The sequence below is a fragment of the Pyrus communis genome, chromosome 3, assembly GCF_963583255.1.
Source record: "Pyrus communis chromosome 3, drPyrComm1.1, whole genome shotgun sequence".
NCBI classification, from domain to species: domain Eukaryota; kingdom Viridiplantae; phylum Streptophyta; class Magnoliopsida; order Rosales; family Rosaceae; genus Pyrus; species Pyrus communis.
Window position 1 is genome coordinate 23,678,927 of NC_084805.1, and position 15,070 is coordinate 23,693,996.

General features: G+C 37.5%; 3 protein-coding genes across 5 annotated transcripts; 1 reads left to right on the forward strand and 2 right to left on the reverse strand.

Annotated features, from left to right (window-relative positions):
- Window positions 1–642: 642 nt before the first annotated feature.
- LOC137728474 (serpin-ZXA-like) lies at window positions 643–1,511 on the reverse strand. Its single transcript, XM_068467253.1, has one exon. It carries the CDS (start codon window positions 1,509–1,511, stop codon window positions 651–653), a length of 861 nt encoding a protein of 286 aa, XP_068323354.1. The 3' UTR covers window positions 643–650.
- Window positions 1,512–6,482: 4,971 nt separating this feature from the next.
- On the forward strand, window positions 6,483–11,560 carry LOC137728806 (UDP-N-acetylglucosamine diphosphorylase 1-like). The gene is made up of 15 exons (XM_068467578.1): window positions 6,483–6,758; window positions 7,020–7,074; window positions 7,156–7,307; window positions 8,401–8,440; window positions 8,568–8,660; window positions 8,735–8,847; window positions 8,967–9,041; window positions 9,311–9,350; window positions 9,449–9,531; window positions 9,750–9,827; window positions 10,324–10,467; window positions 10,636–10,703; window positions 10,810–10,924; window positions 11,020–11,176; window positions 11,290–11,560. Exons 1-15 carry the CDS (start codon window positions 6,609–6,611, stop codon window positions 11,385–11,387), a joined length of 1,461 nt encoding a protein of 486 aa, XP_068323679.1. The 5' UTR covers window positions 6,483–6,608; the 3' UTR covers window positions 11,388–11,560.
- Window positions 11,561–12,268: 708 nt separating this feature from the next.
- On the reverse strand, window positions 12,269–14,990 carry LOC137729650 (urease accessory protein D). Of its 3 annotated transcripts, XM_068468644.1 has the most exons (8): window positions 14,864–14,985; window positions 14,666–14,731; window positions 14,490–14,564; window positions 14,191–14,235; window positions 13,792–14,025; window positions 13,326–13,408; window positions 13,007–13,175; window positions 12,269–12,765 (listed from the first exon to the last, which is right to left on the reverse strand). In XM_068468644.1, the coding sequence occupies exons 1-8, from the start codon at window positions 14,963–14,965 to the stop codon at window positions 12,652–12,654; spliced, it is 888 nt and encodes a 295-aa protein (XP_068324745.1). In that variant the 5' UTR covers window positions 14,966–14,985; the 3' UTR covers window positions 12,269–12,651. The 3 variants fall into 3 exon arrangements, with proteins under 3 accessions (XP_068324745.1, XP_068324746.1, XP_068324747.1); XM_068468645.1 differs by lacking the exon at window positions 14,666–14,731 and having other exon boundaries at window positions 14,864–14,983; XM_068468646.1 differs by lacking the exons at window positions 14,490–14,564; window positions 14,666–14,731 and having other exon boundaries at window positions 14,864–14,990.
- Between the last annotated feature and the right edge of the window lie 80 nt (window positions 14,991–15,070).

A 15,070-nucleotide genomic window follows, 5' to 3' on the forward strand; every position in this document is an offset into this window, starting at 1 on the left:
TCGTAATAATTAGACTCATGACCTATTTACACACAAGTAGAGATTAAAACGCTAATAAACCAATTCGTCATTGGCATGGAGTATGCTTTAAATTTGATTAATTCATGAGAATCGTACCTAATATTAGTCAAACCAAAATTAATACCGATAGTATTAGTGGCTTCGTTGCCCTCAGTTGGTATAGACGCTGAATGCATAAAATGTTTTGGTCCAGTTAATACTAGAATCTCTAGATTTGTACTTTCTGAATAGACTTAGAAAAAGAAGAAAGACCACCTTACTTGATTACGTTTCCAACTAATTGTATAATTATATTGTGTATCATATCGTGTTTCTGGTACACTGAAAAATGCATATGAGATTTTCATCATCGTATGCTCATTCATTGGATATCAAAACGAATACTTTTTTATTTTATTTTAAATTGGAAATAAACAACCAGTGAACCTCAACACCAAAAAGAACAAACAGTGCAGAAATTAGAGGAGGATTCAACTGCGAAAAACAAAACGATCACTGAACCTCAACTGTTACATTGCAAAGCAAAACAAGAAATTAAAAACCATTCCCGCAGGCAGTCATCCACAATGCAATAGTTAAAAAAACAAAAATAAAGAGTAGATCTTACTTGCCTTGTCACGTCCTAAAGCTCATTCTTTTAACGGATTGAGAACATGACCAATGAACAGAACCGCTCCAGTCACTTCCTCTCTGATTATAAACATAAATGGGTGATCAGCCACAAAGTCTATCGTTTTCTGTATAAATGGTTCATCGTCACCATCCGCTTCATCATCAAGGTCGCAAACAGTAACAGCTGCAGCTTCTGTGCCTTTTTCATCAACTTCAATGAAGGATTTGTGAATTATTTTGGCCTTACCTAGACGTGACTCCACCATCCCTGTCAAATCACCTTCACCATTGAAGGGCAACACCAATCCTACATCCTTGAGAACTTTAGAAGCTTCAAAGCCGGAGCTAATCTTAAACCTTGGGATTTCGAAGGAACCAAGCGCGACTCGTGTTTCAGGGCGATGACGATCTAAGAAATCAGGCTCGGAACAAACTCTCTCAACAAAAGCTGGGAGCCCATCTTTCGCATCAGGAAGTAACAAGTACATACAAAATTGTCTTCCATTGTCTTCGCCTTGTTCGTAAGGAAGCTTCGAGACTTTGAAGCCGTCAAAGGCTTTTACAAACTGGTAATCGTAGCTTCTCATGAAGCGCGCCTCAACAGAAGTACCGTCGAGAAGGTGGAAGTAGTCCTCTTCTAGTGTCTCCGATGTATCAAACGGGTCACTCCAAACTGCTTTAAAGTGTAAAGCATTTGAAAATATAAGCCTGGTATTGGTTTTGACTGTCCCAGGAGCAAGAACCTCAGTGATAAGGCCCTTCGTCGCCTTTTCAGCCCGTGAGTTCACTTCGGCTCTCGCTTTCTCAGGGTTGGTTTTAAAGTTAACTTGTTTTATAGCCGCCTTGTGAACTGTGTCCACAACCTCCTTGAAAAACATAAAAGGTAAGTCCTTTATGCATAAGGGAAACAAAAATACCCATATCCACGATCAAACCCTAAAATGCTCACGGCTGTATTCCGACGTACGTACCTATAGAGAACATGGTTTAGAGTTTCTCTTTCTCTCTCTCTCTCCTTGTCTCCGGAGTTGATGCCACCGCAGGGCGCTTCTTGGCCCTCTTCCTCCGACCTGCTGCCGTCTGAGATTTCAAATCAACCAGAAGATCCACCAATTGCAACCGCGACGGATGTGGGCAATATTTTTTTTTTTTTTTTGCCAGAATATTATAATTTCTTACAAAGTAATCTGGAGTTATTGATTCATAAATTTAGCAGGAGTCTTCATTCCAGGGTGGAGTAATTGTTTTAGTGACGGAGCTTTAACTGGAGGCCATCAAGAACATGCTACTGTCCTCACTCCTCAGGCTGTCAGAATTGTGATGTAAATATAGCAACTACTGACTGTTCTAGTGACGGAGTTTTAACTGTGGAGATAACAAAGTGCGAAGAAGATTTACTCAAACTTTCTTTTTAGCATCTCAACTCAACGGATATTTGTCTCGTACAATAACTTTCGTGAATTTTGATCACTTCACTATGGTAATTCGCCTGGTATCTAAATATATACTTCAACCTACTTGCAGACCTTTAAAGCAAAAACCAAAAACAAAACTAGCCACTACTTTATATAGAACTGTATTATCCAAAAAACCTGGAGCCCTAACCATTGGTTCTCGCCAAGAATCGCTATTTACTTTTATACAACAATATATTTACACTATGCATCCACGAGATTTGTAACGAATGTATGATGGAGATCGTTTTATAATTGAATGATGAAGATTGGTCTAGGAAGAGTTTGTTAGAAGGTTACAGTTAGTTACCTTGTGGGCTAGTATAAATTGTAAAAGCTTTCTCATTTTCTGTAATTAGTTCAGCTTAGAAGATATCAATACAAGCTTTCATTTTCTTCCAAAGTCTCATCTTCTTCTCCATTCCACTCTGATGGATAATCTTCATACTTTTTCGACGTAGTTAACAATTCAATTTTAAAATCACTCATTTACCACTAACCTATAGTATTAAATGGCCAGAATAGTTCAACACAAATATGGCAAAATTTCAAGAGGGATCAGAGAGGCCACACAAGATAAGGGTGATAAAATTGAAATGTTATTTGTAATTCGTTTTTTATCATCTTCATACTTAAGAATTTGTATGAGTCGACTATAAGATTACTTTCCATCAAACAATTATTATTAAACTAAAAACTAGTTGGTAACACCTCACACATAGGGGAATAGATCCTCTCCGGACCTCTCCCATCAAATCCACCCAATTCATTAATCCGAGTCTTTGAAATTTGATCCAACGGTTACAAACATAGGATCCCTTAAAAGTTATAATAATTTTAGCTGTTAAATCAAATTTTAAAGGTCTGGATTAATGAATTGAGATGGCTTTGGTGGGAGAGATCCGGAGAGATCTCTTCCCCGCACATAGTGCCAATGAAAATTGAAGACTGGTTGTCTGTGAATGATGGTATAAGGTCAATTTGAAGGGGCATATATACTTTGACTTTAAATGAATAAAGTTGAGATTAGATTGGACTAGGCTCATGTCTTTGATTGAAATTTGTTATGATGTCATTTCGTTACATTGCGTGTGTAACCCTTGAGAAGAACCTTGGCCAGTTAAAACTAATGATTTTATCACTAAAAAAATACTTAAGGATGGGGCAGTAATACAATACCTTTGAGTTGATTGGTAATAATGTGTTACTATTAAGGTTGATTGGTAATAAGGTGTTACTATTAAGGTAGGCATTGATGTTCAGTCGCATGTTATTTTCCCAACCACCTGCTCACCTAATACTAAACTAGCAAGCAACCTTTGTTGTTGCAGTTGGTTTAAAACTCGTTTAAAACTGTTTTTAAAATGATTAAATGCGTTTTTGATGAAATTAGTTTTAGATTTCAAACGTACTTAAAACGTTTTCTGCAAAAAGCATTAGTTACTAAGAATTGGTTTCAAAAACACATTTTTTTCAAAAGTATTTTCAATCATTTTAAAAACACTTCTAAACCAGCCATAAGTAAAATGAGCAACCAGGTATTAGATCTATGTGATTATTATGGCAGTCATTTATTACTAATTGTAGATCTATTGCAAAAATAAGGTCTCCATCATCTCTTAACTTAATGCGTCTCACGTTAAAAATTTTTCTCTATTCTTAGTGTATTTTACAATAGTAAAATTGACGTTTATTAAATAAATAAATTAAAAAAAACTGTTTATTGCTTTTTTATTTATTAGTTATTACTATTTAAACTATTTTAATTATTGTTACTATTATTATTATATGATGTATGATTACGTAATAAGAGCCAACGGAGGCAGGATAATCATATTTTTGGTTCATTTTCTTTTGGATTTGGATTCTCTCCGGATCCTCTTCCTGGATTTCCCGGGAATCAAGGCACAAGGATCGTTCATTAAAGATCATGGGCCACAATTAAATGCTTTTTATATTTTTAAAAGTAACGCAATCTCGCTTTGCGTAAAAAAATTTAATTATAATCGTACAATCTTTAATGAACGGTTCTTATGTCTTGATTCCTGGGATCTCAAAGGAAAGGATCCGGAAAGGATCAAAATCCTTTTCTTTTTGGGTTGAAAAGTATACGTACTATATTGATTAGTAGTAGACGTGGATCAAATTATGGCCTATCAAGATGATCCTATTTCTTATCATTTTTTTTATTCTTTATGTTATATTAAAATTAATAACTCACAACTTCATGTAGAATTACGGTTTTTATTTGTGAGTAAAAAATCATAAATTCTAATTTTATAAATAATGAATTTGATATGAATTTATTTTTTTATTTTCTTAATAATATATTCTTGTAAAAAAAAAAGAATTTCAAGCTTGTACAAATAATAACGAACCCGAATAGTTTATAGTAGTCAAAGAAGAGGTTGTCAAAATACAAAAAGAGAAACGAAATCAGTACACTTGGGGCCTAGGGCTTTGGCAACCCCAACAATTGTTAGATTGTTACCTCGCATGAAATGTCAACCACAACTTAACACGATAGGGACAGTGGAGATATTTATATCACAATGTTTGAAAACAAAAGAAGTAATGTGCATGTGTCCAACCTTTCATTACGGTCTTGCTAGTAACACTTGATTTGGTTAAACTTTTATGGTATGACGAGTGCACCATCACTTATAGTTATTAGTGTACACAACAAGCACTTTTTAATATAGGTGCATCTTGATTGCAGATCTATTGTTTTTAATTTGGTATCTCGTTTTTATGAAGTTTGACACTTGTTCTTTCATTTCATTTTAGAATTAACACTGTTGGTTTTTCAAAACATAAAACATGAAGAAAACACTAAATTGAGGACAACAAATCCACTAGACTTGGAGACCTAAGGAAGATGGTAATATGTCGCATGAGTCCTACCTTTATATATATGACCTATATATATAACTACGATAAATGCGACGGAGACTTTGAAAAGTGGGACTCTTTATGAACTTTTTGTCATCTTATATTTTTTGCGCAATGTCTTAATTATAATGTTGGCACGATAATTAACGTTAAATTGTGAGGTGACAGGGACTTCATAAAGAGTCTCACTTTGAGAAAGTCTTCTTAGCATAAGTATGTCAACAAATGTGACAAAATGACAGTATATCAAGGGATTGAAAACTCACCCATATCGTAGAATTCAACCACCTTTCCTTTTCAACATTGAAATTGAGAATGATCCTTCCTACCAAATTAGAGAATAACCAATGTTATGCGGTGTGACTCGAAAATTCTAACCACTAGAGGACTCTCCACTCTAGTGTTCCCATTTAGTGCCTAATTCAATGCTTCCATGTTGCGAAAGCCAAAATTTCCCATGTCATTTTCTTTACAAAACTTTTGCAAGATGGCTATGAATGAAATTTTACGTCTATCGCCCTAACTTTTCCACCAGAGTTTGGCAAGGTTGGTATGTAAGCATCTTATATAAATGTTTGGTCTATGTAATACTAGACTCTCAAGTTAATAGGGCTCCATGAGTCTTATCCTCATGCACCTTATACTTTCTTAATGAACTTGAGATAAGAGGGTGCGTATGTACGAATTACGCCTAAATTTGTCATTCTTTTTGCTGCTTATACTTTAGTTTAGTTTACAGCATCGCTTGTTTATATGAAGAATAGACACATTTAGTCTCAGAAACAATTAAAAATAAGAAAAATGAAAACAATATGAGATTGGATCAACATGTCTTGGAGATCGAGGGATTTTTCAGTGTGTTCAGAACACGATGTGGTACATCACGTGCCTTTATATAAGTGGTGGGATATTTGTATTGAAAAATAAAACTTCACTCTACTTACATATGGTGCATCGCTCGTATTTTGGATACAATGAAAAATTTCCCTCGAAAATCGACAATTGTCATGAAGGACTCCTAATTGAATAATGATATTATTGTCTAGATTACAATCCACCGTCATCTCTCATTCATTGGCTCATCAAAAACCAAAAATCAAAAATTTCTTTTATAATCCTTGAAAAGACAAATCTCTATTCCATAATTTTAATTTCCATTGTTTATACCAAGTAGATTCTTTCCTTCCATAGACCCAACCCATTGCCGGAACGGTTTGGTTCGGATCGCACCCACCCGGTCACAGGGTCAAAATCGGTAGAGGGACCATACCGGTAGTTGAAGCTTTATCTCTAGGGTCCTAGATTTCCAACATAAGAGTGTAAAACTGAACGTACAACCAATGGGACCCACCCAGCCGGGCCCCACAACCCAAATCTTGGCACAGTCGCAAGTACCCAATGGACCATGACCCAACTGGTAAGTCCGGAATCGAGGGCATTTTCGTCATTCCGATACAGTGGGTGGTTACTCTGCCCGCTGGTAAATGATTCTTGTCTTCCTCGCCACTACTACTGTTAGCTGTCTTCTGACGCTCACTCCCTCGTTTTCTCTGTTAAGCTTGCAGAGAGAGGAGAGAGAGATAGGGAGATCTAGAGAGAGAGAGAGATTCAGAATTCTTGAGAGAGAAAATGAGTGAGCCATCGAGCGATGTGTCGTTGGCGCCACCGCCGCCTCAGGCGTTGCTGGAGAGGCTCAAGGATTACGGCCAAGAAGACGCCTTTGCCCTCTGGGACGAGCTCTCCCCCGACGAACGCCAGCTTCTCGTCAATGAAATCGAGGTCCTCTCTCTCTCTCTCTATATATATATCTCTCTCTTTCTTTCACCCCCTCTGGTTTTAATTTTCTCGGCAACCAAACAGTTAAGATTCTTAAAACAGAGCTCGGCAGTGATCGAATTCGGGACCAGTAACGATAATTCATCTGATTTTTCATAAATTTATTGGATTTCAATGCCAATCTGGTACAGTTGAATTGATTGCATTATTGATTTTGCTTCTGAATCAAGAGATTGATGCATGTTGTATTGCATTTTTGCTTAGAGTTTGGATCTTTCGAGAATCGATCGGATCATACGGTGTTCGCTTCGATCTCACGGTCAGTATCTTGCTATTTACACGCAGAAAATATAATCAAACTATGATTAGTAGTTCCGATGGATTTTGATTGGTTTGACAGGGCTGCCGACGGCGGCGATTGAGCCGGTGCCGGAGAGCAATGTGTCGGCGGTGGAGGAACGAACGCTAGAAGACAGAGAGAGGTGGTGGAAGATGGGACTGAAAGCCATCTATGAGGGAAAGTTGGCTGTCCTACTTTTGTCCGGTGGACAGGTGAGGTCCAATTTTTTTCAATCATGTTTTGTAGCTTTTAATAGATATGTTTGCTTAATGTGGCATTGCTTGGCACTCATTGCTTTTGCTCAATGTTTAACTTTATACTGCATCAAAAGGGAATTTTAAGTTTAATAGCGCTTCTTTATTTGTAAGTGGGGTGTTACATTTGGTGTCCCTTTTTCTCTCTGTCCTTCAAACTATGACTTCCGGGATCGATTTGCTTTTCGGGGTTTTGTGTATATAAAGACAACTTGATTACAGATGGGTTTGTACGCTTAATGTTGAAAGCAAACTTTTTTAGTCCATAATGTATTTAATCATCCTCTCCTTCTCTCTCCCTCTCTCTCTCTAACTATTATTTTGCTATGATGTTGCTTTATGGATTTGTTGGTAGTTTTACGAATAATGTGTTTCTCCCTCTCTCTGGTTGGTAGGATGTTATTTTCTAAATGTTCATTTGGGACAATGTTGATGGCACTTAGTGATGGAAAAAGCATTGGAATATGGTTTTCCCCGTGTTTAAGCATCATTTACAGCAAAATTGCTTTGTAGGATTCCAATATCTTTATTCTTTCTTTCTTTTATTTTTCTGGTTTTTGTTTTTTGGGGTTATGGGGGATGTATGATACAGAGTGAAAATGTTTTACACTGTAGTTCAATCTCTTGTCACATTTGGAACGTGAAATACCGACATTTTTGGGTTCCACGTCTAGGTGAATGCTTTTAAAGAATTCGATGCTCATGTCAGGGGTCCATCTTTCTCAGCTTCCTTGCTCACTTAACCTCATTTGAAGTGTTGTGTGCACAAGTCATAGTAACAGTAAACTATTCAAGCCTAGTAATTTTCTGGATAATACATGTTGGGGTAATACAAGCAACTAGAAATTTTTGTCATGAATAAAATGATTATACCCGTTTGACAATGTTTGTGTTTTGAGGCTATCAAGATGTGATGTGAGGGGATGTAGTCAGGAATGAATCTGTTACACTGCTTCTGGCTGAGTTTCTTTCAGGACATTTTCTCCATACTTGAGTTGCTTCAGTTCTGCTCTATCATTTTTTTCAAGTGTGAGCTTGGCTAATTTTGTAGGGAACTCGGCTTGGAAGTTCAGATCCGAAGGGATGCTTCAGTGAGTAGTAGTCATTTCCTTTTTTTTCATATCTTCACCTGATTGTGAAGCATTGTGTGTATCATACCTTTATGTTTACATTTACCGGAAAAGTTTACCCATGTGTGTATTTATACTTATATTTTAGACATTGGGCTTCCATCTGGAAAGTCACTCTTTCAACTCCAAGCTGAGCGGATTTTGTGTGTCCAAAGACTAGCTGCTCAAGCTACAAATGAGGGTATGTTTCATTGCAAGAGGTTCTTTATGGACTCAAGTAATTTGGGTTTTCATACTAATTGCTAAGTTATTCAGGTAACGCTGCTTCACTGCAAATACATTGGTATATCATGACCAGCCCATTTACTGATGAATCCACACGGAAATTTTTTGAAAGTCATAAATACTTTGGTCTCGACACTGACCAGGTAAGAAATTTTATATTCTATTTTCTAATATTTTGTGGATAGCCAAGGTGTTTTTGTTTACTCTGAAGAAAACAGATTTTTTTGCTTACTTTTCTTAAGTTCAAACTTCCTTGATGCAGATAACCTTCTTTCAGCAAGGAACCATACCTTGTGTTTCAAAGGATGGCAGATTTATCATGGAAACTCCGTATAGAGTAAGTCTTCTATTTGAACTGTAACTTATTCAGAAACCTCACTTTGTTTTACCTCCTTCTTTTAAGCCTTTATAAATCTCTTACGTACCTTAGATATACTCAGAATATAACAAAAGGATAATTTTGTTTTACGATATTATATGCATGTGTGTGTGTGTGTGTGTGTGTGTAGCACACAGCCAGTGTATTTCCCATTCCATAAAGATTGTGATATACTGCCTCCAACAAAAAAGGCCTATGATTAATGCCAGTTTATTCTTCTAAACCAGGTAGCTAAGGCTCCGGATGGGAATGGAGGAGTATATTCAGGTATTTTCCCATTAGATTTGGCTGAGCTTAATTTCCTCAATTTTCCTTAACTGCTGATAAGACATTCCTTAATAAATTGGGCCCATATATTTTATCAGCTTTAAAATCATCAAGATTATTAGAAGATATGGCTACAAGAGGAATTAAATACGTGGATTGCTATGGAGTTGACAATGCACTGGTGAGATTTCTTCCTTTCTGATGGCGTGTGTAGTCTGCAAGGAGGGGAAAAAGAAGGGCAGAAATTGAAATTCCTTCTATTCCATTATGTGGTTGGTCAAGGAAGAAAATACTCATCTTTTTCTCCTCTCATGTCTGCCTAAATCAACTGGAGTCTAAATGTTCTTTTTTAGAAAGAGTTGAAGGTTTTTCTTATAATGATTAGGTTGTTGAAAGCAGGTTCGTGTAGCTGATCCAACGTTCTTAGGATATTTCATTGATAAAGGTGTTTCAGCTGCTGCAAAAGTTGTTCGTAAGGTAATTGACAAGAATTTAACTCTCTCTCTCTCTCTCTCTCTCTCTGACACACACACACATACATTTGCTCCTGCTCTTGTATCTGAAGTGTATGGATAGTGATAGGCTGATAGAACTCAAATGATTTGATACGAGCTATGGTGCTTGCTCGGGTAAAGATATATTACCGTTTTATAGCGGATTTTAATGTATGTGTCAGAGTCTTTCATAGTTCAAAATATCCATTGTGCAGCCTATGCATCTGTAGGGGAGAACTCATCAGAACTAGCTCATCTTCATCCATATGGGTATGGCTATATTGGTAAAGCCAGAAAAAAGATGGACGATATTTTGGACGAATATACCTTTTTTCTGCATAACTATTTTACTGATATCAGTTTTTCACCTGTGTTTGTTACACATGAATTCCGAAAGTTTGTGTCGTTCCATACATATTGAGTTTTTAGAACTATTCTGATATATCACATTTTGATATACTTCGGGTTTTTGGTTACAGGCATACCCACAAGAAAAGGTTGGTGTGTTTGTACGTCGAGGAAAAGGAGGACCTCTTACTGTGGTTGAATACAGTGAGATGGACTCATCTCTGGCATCTGCAATCAATCAAGAAACTGGACGTCTTCGTTTTTGTTGGAGTAATGTAATGTCTATTGTTACCTCTGATCTCATCATCTACTCTTTCTTTCTTTTGAAATAAATATTTTGTCTTCTAAGTTCTATGCTTTTTTCTTTAGTGGATTGAATTATGAGTTATGGCAGCTTCGTGCTTTCTAAGTTATGGAAACTCTTGCGACATTGTGTTTTTCAGGTGTGTTTGCACATGTTCACCCTGGATTTTCTAAACCAAGTGGCTAATGGCCTTGAGAAGGATAGCATGTCTCTCTCTCTCTCTCCCCCTCCAATTGCCTTACGTTTGGAATTTCTCATCTTTAGTTTTCGATATTCTAACAATATTATTGTAAACATGCTTTTGTGAATGCAGTTACCATCTCGCTGAGAAGAAAATTCCTTCTATCCATGGACAGTCGATGGGATTCAAACTAGAGCAATTCATATTCGATGCATTTCCTTATGCACCCTCAACTGCGCTTTTTGAGGTGACTTCATTACCCCCTGTGTCTGCTCTAATCCCAACAATTTCCTTTCTTGACTTTCCAGTGCTAAGGATAGCATTTGTTTGCCAAATATTCAGGTATTGCGCGAAGAAGAGTTTGCACCGGTAAAAAATGCAAACGGGTCAAATTATGACACTCCGGATAGTGCCAAGCTTCTTGTTCTCCGACTCCACGCTCGTTGGGTAGTTGCCGCTGGTGGATTCTTAACACATTCAGTGCCTTTATATGCAACTGGTAACTCACACACGCACTTCGTTTCTTATTTGCGTTCGAGTATGTGCATAAACGCAAGGGAAGGAAACAAAAATAAGGGAAAGTTGCACTGACACAGTTGATGTTGAATGCAGGTGTGGAGGTGTCACCTCTTTGTTCGTATGCCGGAGAAAACCTCGAAGCTATTTGCCGTGGACGAACCTTCCATGCCCCTTGCGAGATTACATTCTAATCAGTTGACAGAATCGTGGTTTTTTTACCCTTAATTTGTGCGGCTGTATTGTACTAAAACCTAGAGTGTGAGTTGGCTCCGCCTATATCTTCAACGTTTGTGATTGATTAGTGGATGATTTTCTGTGTATAATATGAAGGTCTTTGAGATATATACGTATTTTTGTCACGCTTCAGTTCTATGTCTCGGCGGCCACCTTTGTTTGCTTTGTCAAGGTGTGAATTGCTACCCACATAATGGTGGTGGGGTTTCCCTACTAACTAGTGGGCTTAAGGCGTGCTTAATTTGACCTTTCGTGAGGATACTAAATCATTCACCCACTTTCATTCACTCTTGTACATTGAATTACTTTGATGTCCTACTTAATTACAAGCCTACATTACTAGGATTAGCAAAGTCAGTCAATCAACTTTTTTCCCATGTGGGACTCTAGCCTCTTAATTTTTTGACGCATGAAAATAGTCATTGATGGTACAAACTTCTCTCGTTGAGTTTTGAATGCTTAGTTAAGATACGTTGAACAAATCAAAAGAAAACCAAAAACAAAATTAAGAGAAAAGAGTGTGGAAGGTAAAACAGACAGCGCAAAATTTACTCCCCTTCTATTATTTGGTTGTTTTTATTTTATCTTTGAAAAGCTTGATTAGCCTCAATTGGAACCGATTTTGTAGATGGAAAGTGTTATTGGCACTCCAAAAATCTCATTGCATACTTTTCACAAATGTATTTTTCTTTCCTAATATAGAAAGTTTGGAGTGTAGAATGAGATTTTTCAAGTGCTAATAACAATTCCCTTTGTAGATAACCTGAATAATTAGGGTTTTATGAGTTTTGGATTTACGTGGATGCCCTACTAACCGAGGGCTTATAACGTGCTCAATTTGACCTCAAAACAACATGACGAGCCCGTCAACTTTAGCTATTCTTGCGTTGCTAACTTGCTTAGTTACAAGCGTTCCAATGTGGGATATCTAGCATAACAAATGTTTAGCAAAATGTCAAGGATAATCAGCCAATATTCACTCTAACGGACAACGATTGTAACTAGGAATGTAGTTTAATCATGGATTGGAAGAACCGTCCAGGTTACAATGCATTTTTATCCAGCTACTCCGAGAAGCTTATCGTCCAGTTAAACCATCTCCATCGAGCCACTGAGTCATTGGAAAGGATGGGCAAGGAAAGCAAGAGCTAGATTCCGACAAAGGTCGCCGGGTATAAGACCAAAACAAAGTGTTTGAAGTTTCGTATTCTCCACGCAGGTTCAGTGATATGGCGATACCCCAAGTAGTGGCTCCATGCCGGCCAATTGATGCTGCAGGAACTTATAAACTGATTCAGTTGTTGTAGCAGCTATACGAACAACCACCCCGATTCCCTGCAGAACAAAGAACCATTAGCTCGCATTTACCTCAGATGGTTGCGAAATACAGTAGAGAATCATGCAGCATCATATGATCACTCCAATGTTCTAAAAATCGAAAACATATTTGAAGCAAGAAGTCATAGAAATTACTAGATTTATCTTATTGAGGAAATATGAAATGCACAATATGTGGCAAGCATTGGTTTTACACCAGAACATGAACAGGCCCCTTAGCAGCACCTGACCAATATACCTTAGGACCAAAAACACTTGAAGAAGCAATAAAGCTTGGTTTGGCGAATCGATTATCGGAATGTGTTTTTATTTGGTGACCTGACACGGTGGAAGGAATGTGTAATTGGTCAGACATGATCCTCTTCACGTTTTCTTGAACTAGGTTCTGAATGTGCTTGATCTTTGGCCTATAATGAAGCAACCGCAAGGTGTAACATTGATTTATTCACGTAATTACTTCCATTCCGTATTAAAATGAGTAAATTAAAACCACTGTAAAACATTCGATAAAGGTTTAGGAGAAGATGCAAATGGTCTATGAATCATGAAATACTCACCCCAAGAGTACAACCATTGCAATTACTTGGTAGTCCTGCATTCGTTCTGCAATTGAAGAGACATTTCCACGCTCGAGGTGTACCTGTCCTAAAAACATTGAACCATCTGAGAAGAAGAGGAAGGGAAGACAACAGGACTCGCGCAAGCATTCATTTCTCAAAATCCTAGTGCACGCGTACATAGGGATGAAATGAAGGACGAGCAATACATATTACATCACTGGGCATATTCAGGCGTTTAAATTTACCAAGTTGATAAAGGTTGAAATATTGTGCTTAGAGGTTGAAACAGGGCATCCCATCTTTAAATCTAGTCCTCAAACATATAGGGAACCTGAAATATGCAGCTCACAAATTCCCTTGGGGAAAAGAAAACTTATTGGTAGAATTACCATCCCTAAGAACTAAGCATTTGGATGTTTAGACTGGAAACATACAAAAAATGAAATGAAAAGAAAAAGATTACCGCGTCAAGAAACAAAGGTTCATCATCTTCCATAAATATGTGGTTGATGCTCTTGTAAAGATCGAAATCCCATTTTTCTCCACTTTCGTGACGCCCACTGGTAATCCAATCCACAATGACCAAACTTGAGTTGGAAACTACCCTAAAGACTTGTTTCTGAGAGTATCTTGCCGTGGAAAAACATGTCACAGGATCAGGAATGACCGCCAAAAGGGCATTGCTCCCAACTCTTGCCTACTGCACAGAAATGTGATTTCCAGGATTCACATGTAATGTAGCCATTGACAGAAAGCATGAACTAATCCGAACAACACATATTTAGCTTCAACTGCGTGTTAAAAACGTCCCCAAAATGTGCGGCATCGAACTGCTATATGTTTGATTAGGCTAGATTCTTACCTCCAAGACTTGTTCACAGCACTTGAATCCCACAGACTTGTAAACCTATGCAACAACCAAAATCTATTTGAGAAATCCATATAATCCAGACAAAGTACATTTCCTTGAAGTCAATCTTCCACATACGAAAAAGGGAAGGACGATAGTGAATCCACGAGATGTTATTGGCACTCCACAATCGTTATCTTGCACTCCTCCTTAGATAAAAAAAAAGTAAGAACGACGCACAAAATGACTATTCTGAAGTGCTAATAACAGTTCCCTAAAATCCAAGGAAGAGATTTCGTTTTTTAAGTAACCTTAGTGGAAGCTTGGGTTGTTAAGACAGTGGTGCAGCCATCTCCAATGTTAAACTCACATGAAATAGAATCTCCCTAAAACAAGAGAACAAGTTCAAAAAAAAAAAAAAACCCAGAAAACAAAACGGATTACAATTCACAAGCAAATACAGATTGATGAACAAGAAAGCACATACAGAAACAATACCACCACCATAGGTGAGGTTGTAAACCCAAACAGCATCAGTTTTGGAGGGACCCACCTAAGGAAACATCAAAATTAACACCCCAATTGGACCATTTCACATTATTATCATCAAAACGTGAAATTTGATCTGAAAATGTTGACAAAAACAGAAGGAAAAAAATAATGAAGTGGAGAAAAAAGATGAGACCTTTCTGGGGATGATGAACTTGAGAGGATACTTTGAGAAGCATCTTGTCACTGTTGACCTTCCTCCAACTTTTTCCACCTCCACCCTTCCCTCCCTCTCCATCTCTCTCTCTCTCTCTCTCTCTCTCTGTGTCGAGCTGTAACCTGTATACAAAACAAAGAAAGGCTGAATAGTGAATAGGGAGCACGTGTTCACAAATTGGGTCGG